At 39.9% G+C, this 6,556-nt stretch overlaps 1 protein-coding gene across 1 annotated transcript; it reads left to right on the top strand.

Annotated features, from left to right (window-relative positions):
* The first annotated feature begins 1,405 nt into the window (after positions 1-1,405).
* LOC143100455 (toll-like receptor 7) lies at positions 1,406-5,822 on the top strand. The gene is made up of 2 exons (XM_076263651.1): positions 1,406-1,520; positions 2,253-5,822. Exons 1-2 carry the CDS (start codon positions 1,515-1,517, stop codon positions 5,388-5,390), a joined length of 3,144 nt encoding a protein of 1,047 aa, XP_076119766.1. The 5' UTR covers positions 1,406-1,514; the 3' UTR covers positions 5,391-5,822.
* The last annotated feature ends 734 nt before the right edge of the window (positions 5,823-6,556 follow it).

The raw sequence follows: 6,556 nt of genomic DNA, 5'->3' as shown, positions 1-6,556 counted from the left end.
CAACGTCCAATAAGTTTAATGTCCTTGTGGGTTCTCTGGTAGACTTAGAAAATTATTTTATCCAACAAAACCAGGGAACCAGCTGTTCTTAATTTAAAACCGACACACTGAAGTGGTATTGAGGATTATTTTCTGATAGTAAACAGACTGAACACAAACAAAACACTAAACACATTCACATCACATCACATGTTCACATCTAACATATTTTTTGGCATTTATGCCAAAGTCTACAATGCATTTATTATGAATTCATTGCATTGATATTTCTTTTTGTGCTTAACCAGTATTATTAAAGTAAGAAGTAATTTAAGCACTATCTTTGTTCTCTTCCTTTGCATCACATAAAACACATTACACAAGGGGAAAAACATTCACAATGACAAGACAAAGAAGAATGATACAATGTGTAATGCAATCTGCCTGGCTAACAATGCAAGAGACCATGCACATTACAATATGCAAGATACAATTACACAACTGACATTTCAATATAGGACACGCTGCTAATCAAACAATCATCTGGAGATCTGTCAGATTATCTGTATAAAATAGGCTGGATAACCAGTGTTTGCTAAATGATTCGCTAAAGCACCTAACCTCACTATGGTGCCAAAACAATTTCTACCATGCCAACTGTGGGTCATGTGTGTTGTCACGGTGTGGAACCCTCACACGTGTTCCAGCTTTGGAACTTCCTCTGTAATGTAGTTTCACTCTCACTTACTGAAAACTAAAACAGCCCTGTGGGGGTCAGTTGTGGTGTACAAACTAAAACAGCCCTGTGGGGGTCAGTTGTGGTGTACAAACGAAAACAGCCCTGTGGGGGTCAGTTGTGGTGTGCAAGCTAAAACAGCCCTGTGGGGGTCAGTTGTGGTGTGCAAACTAAAACAGCCCTGTGGGAGTCAGTTGTGGTGTACAAACTTGTTGAATTAGTTAACAAATATTAAAACAATGACAATGAGTGATTCCTATGCATTATTTGTTTGGAAATGAAAAAAATAATCTCAGCTGTAATAAACTAAAAATTATTGTGTAGAAATGTATTCACGATCCTAACTATCAAGTCCAATTGCAGAGAAATTATAATCAAACTGTACTGCATGAAAACTTGAACAGTGTTATTTTTTCTTGATGTATTGACATTTACAACAGGTAACTCTCATAGAGATTTGGATATTAAGCGAAACCTGGGTATGTTGCACATGACATATTGGTTCTCTCTTGGGAACTCAGACAGGAATTCTTTAGTCATTGAGGTCCCACCTGAGCCTGAGGTTTGTAGGGTCTGAACTGTTTGATAATGGGGAAGTTTCAGAGGCTAAATATACAACTTTCACTTGCAATGTGGTACAGAGGAGTGTGGTGAGTACTGTACATCTGACATGCAAGAAAGGACGCTTGACAACATTTTCTTATGATCACACTGCCTTCCTGCATCACTGTGAAGATTTGTACCTTGTGTCTACTGAAGACTCATATCTACTGAACGATAGTTCTGCTTCCAAACAGAGATGGTGGTGAGTAACTTTGCTGAAAACCAAGCTTCATGAAATAGGTTGGAAGGTTGGAAGATATATTATTCTGATAGCCAGGTTGGAAGATATATTATTCTGATAGCCAGAGCTAATTGGTTTGCTTACCTAATGTTTGCGCAATGCGAAAATGCGCAATCTGAAACCAGTATGCAATTTACCATCTTAACTGTTTGTCATAGGATGCTCTTGATGTTAAAGGGGCTATTTGTGGAATTCTACATTTGATGCAGCACCAATTACTGTCTGATATCCTTTATGGATTTCTAGGCAAATAAAGAGTATCTAGGTGTTTTTGATATTACCGAAATTTCCCAACTATTAATCACAGCATATACATTGATTTTGCAAAATGTCTTCAGCTATGAGGTTAATACACTGGGGCAGTTAATATGGTATTAATATGGTTTTGTTTCTTTTATAAAACACTGTCCTGCGGCTTATACACAATGCGGCTAATACACAGGAAATTACTGTATACAAAATCAGTTATTTCCTCACAATCTGTTGCTATTCTGAGGTAATTTTTTAAATGTTTAAAACAAAAAATGCACACAGCCCCCTTTAAAAAGGCTGTTTTGGTGTTGACTATTTTGGTAAAGTCAACTCCACTATGCAGGTCATATTATACATGTTCTTATTGATGTATATGCATTCTTTTTGATGAGATGCTGTATTTTCTTGATCACATTCACACAGGTTTCTCTTCTCTCTCAGGTAAAAGCCATCGGCTGTGCTCTGGTCCTCTTGCCTGTTATGGTGGCGGCTGTCTGGTACCCTAAAAGTTTGCCATGTGAGGTCAGTGTGGTAAGCAATGGCAGTGAAGTCAGTGTCAACTGCACTCAGGTGGGGCTTGAATACATTCCATTTGGCATCCCAAAGAATACAACCAACTTGACTCTCACCATTAATCGTATCCCTCATATTAACATAAGCTCCTTTGTGGGACTGGAGAACCTCACAGAGATTGACATGCGTTGCAACTGTGTCCCAGTGAAAGTAGGCCCAAAGGACCATGTGTGCAACCAGAGGGTGACCATTGAAAGTGGAAGCTTTCGACGCTTGAAGAACTTAAAATCTCTCTATTTGGATGGAAACCAGCTAACCAGTATTCCCAAGCACCTCCCTAAAGGCCTTGTCCTGCTAAGTTTAGAGGTAAATAATATCGCCTCAATCTCAAAAGAAAACTTGACGGAACTTAGACATATAGAGACACTCTATTTGGGCCAGAATTGTTACTTTCGAAATCCCTGCAATGAATCGTATAAGGTTGATGACGATGCCTTTTTGCAGATGGAGAGGATGACTTTGCTATCACTAAAAGCAAATAATTTATCCACCATACCCCAGAGACTGCCGTCCAGTCTTAAGGAACTTTATCTCTACAACAACAACATTCACAAGATAACTGAGGAAGACTTCCAGAATTTGACCAATCTGGAGACCCTTGACCTTAGTGGGAACTGTCCAAGGTGTTACAATGCCCCCTATCCCTGTGAACCCTGTCCCAATAATGCCCCTCTGCAGATAGATTACAAAGCCTTCAAGAACCTAAATAAGCTACAGATCTTGCGCCTTCACAGTAATTCTCTCACCAAGGTTCACCCACAGTGGTTTCAGGGCTGCAGCAACCTTAAAGTACTGGACCTCTCAAGCAACTATTTGGCACAAGAAATATCAGTCACTCGTTTTCCAATTTCATTACCCAAACTTGAGGAGTTGGATCTGTCTTTTAATTATGAGTTACAGAAGTATCCAGCTTCCCTAAACCTCAATGAATCATTCTCAGGACTAAAATCCCTTCAGATCCTCAGAATCAGGGGTTTAGTGTTCCAACAGCTAACAGAAAAGGACATTAATCCACTAGTCTCCCTAGAAAACCTTAGGATGATTGATCTTGGCTTCAATTTCATTAAAATCACTGACCTTAGTATTCTAGCTAAGCTTAAACATGTTCATATCATAAATTTGTCTGAAAACAAAATCTCAACACCTACTGAAAATGCTATTTTACCTGATGGCTATGTTGGACATTCTTTGTACAGCAACCCTGCGTTGCACAATGCTCAGTATTATAACAGGGAAGTGAGGGAGATTCACTATTTTAGGTATGATGAATTTGCACGCAGCTGCAAGCATAAGGATAAGGAACTGGGAGTGGTGAGCCCCCTCAACACTGAATGCACTCAACGTGGAAAGACCTTGGATATCAGCAGGAACAACATCTTTTTTCTTCACTCAGGATTTTTGAACCTTCATCTGCTCAAATGTCTCAATCTCTCAGGTAATGCCATGAGTCAAAGTTTAAATGGATCTGAGTTTAAAAACCTTGAAAACCTTGAATACCTTGACTTTTCATCCAACCGTCTGGATACAATGTATTCATCCGCTTTTTCAGAGCTGACCAAGCTGGTTGTTCTAGACATCAGCTACAACAACCACTACTTTGAAGCCGAGGGTTTAACACATATGCTCAATTTCACAAAGAACCTGTCACACTTGCAAAAATTGCTAATGAATTACAATCAGATTTCAACATCCACCAACACTGAAATGGAAAGCTTTTCCCTTGAGCACTTGGAGTTTAAAGGAAATCGCCTTGATATGCTCTGGAGAGATGGGGATACCAGATACATAAATTACTTCAGTAAACTACTCAATTTAAAGAAGCTTTACATATCTGAGAATAATCTCAACTTCATCCCCGAAGATGTTTTGTCAGATCTACCAGAGAAACTTACTGAACTGCACATAAACAAAAACAAACTAACAACTTTTCCCTGGGATAAACTGGCAGATCTTAAACAGTTAGAACTATTAGACCTCAGTGAAAACCTTTTAACTGAGGTCCCAAAGACACTTTCCAATCATGTCTCTCTGAAAGAGTTAATCCTGTGCAAGAACCACATTTCAGAAATTACCCCACTGTTTTTGGCAAATATAACCACGCTGAGAGTGCTTGACCTAAGTTATAATGAAATCCAGCATATTGACCAGTCTAGCTTTCCAGAGGATGCTATTAAGAAGCTTGATACTTTATATCTAAACAATAACAAGTTCCTCTGCACCTGCCGTGCCATTTGGTTTGTCATGTGGCTCAACCGCACTTCCGTTCACATTCCAAAGCTGGCCACAGATGTCCAATGCGCCGCTCCAGGTGAACAAGAAGGCAAAATGGTAATCTCTCTGTACCTCCCAGCCTGTCAGGAGAACTCCCTCTCCATCATTCTCTACATCCTCTTGAACTCGCTGACCCTGTGCTTTATCGCACTCTCGATCTCCAGTCATCTCTTCCTTTGGGATGTTTGGTATATCTACCATTTTGTATCAGCCAAGTTGAAAGGTTACAAGCGCATGGATTCAGACAGCACCTTCTACGATGCTTTCATTGTCTATGACAGGAAGGACAGTGCAGTGTGTGAGTGGGTAATGCAGGAGTTGCGTGTTCACCTGGAGGAGCAGGGGGATCCGGCCCTGCAGCTGTGCCTGGAGGAGCGAGACTGGATCCCAGGGTGGCCTCTCATTGACAACATCTCCCAGAGCATCCAGCAGAGCAGGCGGACAGTGTTCATTCTCACCAACAGCTACATGAAGAGCGGCGACTTCAAAACAGCCTTTTACCTGGCTCATCAAAGGCTCATGGATGAGAAAAATGATGTCATTGTTTTAATTTTCCTGGAAAAGATTCCCTGTAACTCCAAATACCTTCGACTTAGAAGAAGGCTGTATAAGAGGTCAGTGTTGGAATGGCCACAAAATCCACAAGCACAACAGTACTTCTGGCACTGTCTTAGAAGTGTCATGGTTACTGACAGTCAAAAACATTACAGCACACTTTTCCAGGAAATCCTTTAATTCATGTTTGACTTGACATGTAGTCAAGAACAACTATATGTGCTGTATTGTATTGTATTTGTATATATTATATATCACTTACGTATTTCATCACAGAAAATATTAAGATGAATGTAATTATATTGTAAGCATTTATTGTTTCCTTGTGATAGATAACTCCAATAGGGTAATGGGATAATGAGAGTGCATAGAAGGCCAAGATGCAAGCAATTATTTTAAGGATATGTATTGAAATTGATAATTACTATATAAGCGCTTTTAGAAGGAAAATTGGCATGGCAACTGTTTAAATGCATTTTTCAGGCTGGTTTGTGTCTATACAAAAATCTATTGCCAATAAATTTCACCTAAACAACATTTATGTTCTGAAATTGTGGTCTTTGCCATATGCACACATATACTGTAAACTAAAATACACATTAGACATTTATCACAAAAATTAGGTGGCTGATGAACACATTTTTGGTGAAGCTAATTTAAGTTTTCCCTTACAAAAAAATCTGTAGTTCTAGACTAGGACTATGTTGTGTAACTTGGCTCCAAGATGTGGAGTAGATATTTAGGGCCCGAGCACCCGAAGGGCGCAAGGCCCTATTGTTTTTGTAAGGATTATTATTAGTTAGGGCCCGAGCACCCGAAGGGCGCAAGGCCCTATTGTTTTTGTAAGGATTATTATTATTTATTATTATTGTTATTCCACTTTTTTGCTTTCCTGTTTTTGAGGTGGTTAACATGGTCGAAACCTATTGAAATTTGGCACACACGTCAGGTATCATGCATCGCAGTTAGGTACAAGAGCTTGACCCCGGGCGTGGCCCAGGCACTCGCTAGCGCCCCCTTAGGTGACTGATCCCGTGGTTGGCAAATATTTTGAGGTGGTTAACATAGTCGAAAACGCATGAAATTTAGCACACACATCAAGTGGTACAGTGAATAGACAGGGATAAAAGCTTGGCACCGGGCGTTGCCCAGGAACTCCATAGCGCCCCCTTACGTCACAGTGACTTGTGGTTGGCATATAGTTTTAGATACACACACCAAATTTGATGGGTGTGTGTAACTCCCAAAAACAATCAACTTTTGTATTAACATGCCATTAGCCACGCCCACAGGAAGTGAGGTAATTGAGATTTTGTGCGTTGTTGGCATGATCAATTTTAACATAC

The sequence above is a fragment of the Alosa pseudoharengus genome, unplaced genomic scaffold (assembly GCF_046254945.1).
Source record: "Alosa pseudoharengus isolate Yale_2024_CS ecotype anadromous, Long Island Sound unplaced genomic scaffold, YU_APseudo_1.1 YU_APseudo_1.1_scf_3, whole genome shotgun sequence".
Classification (NCBI taxonomy): Eukaryota; Metazoa; Chordata; class Actinopteri; order Clupeiformes; family Clupeidae; genus Alosa; species Alosa pseudoharengus.
The sequence above is the reverse complement of the archived record's forward strand: the minus strand, read 5'-3'. Positions and strand labels throughout refer to the sequence as shown.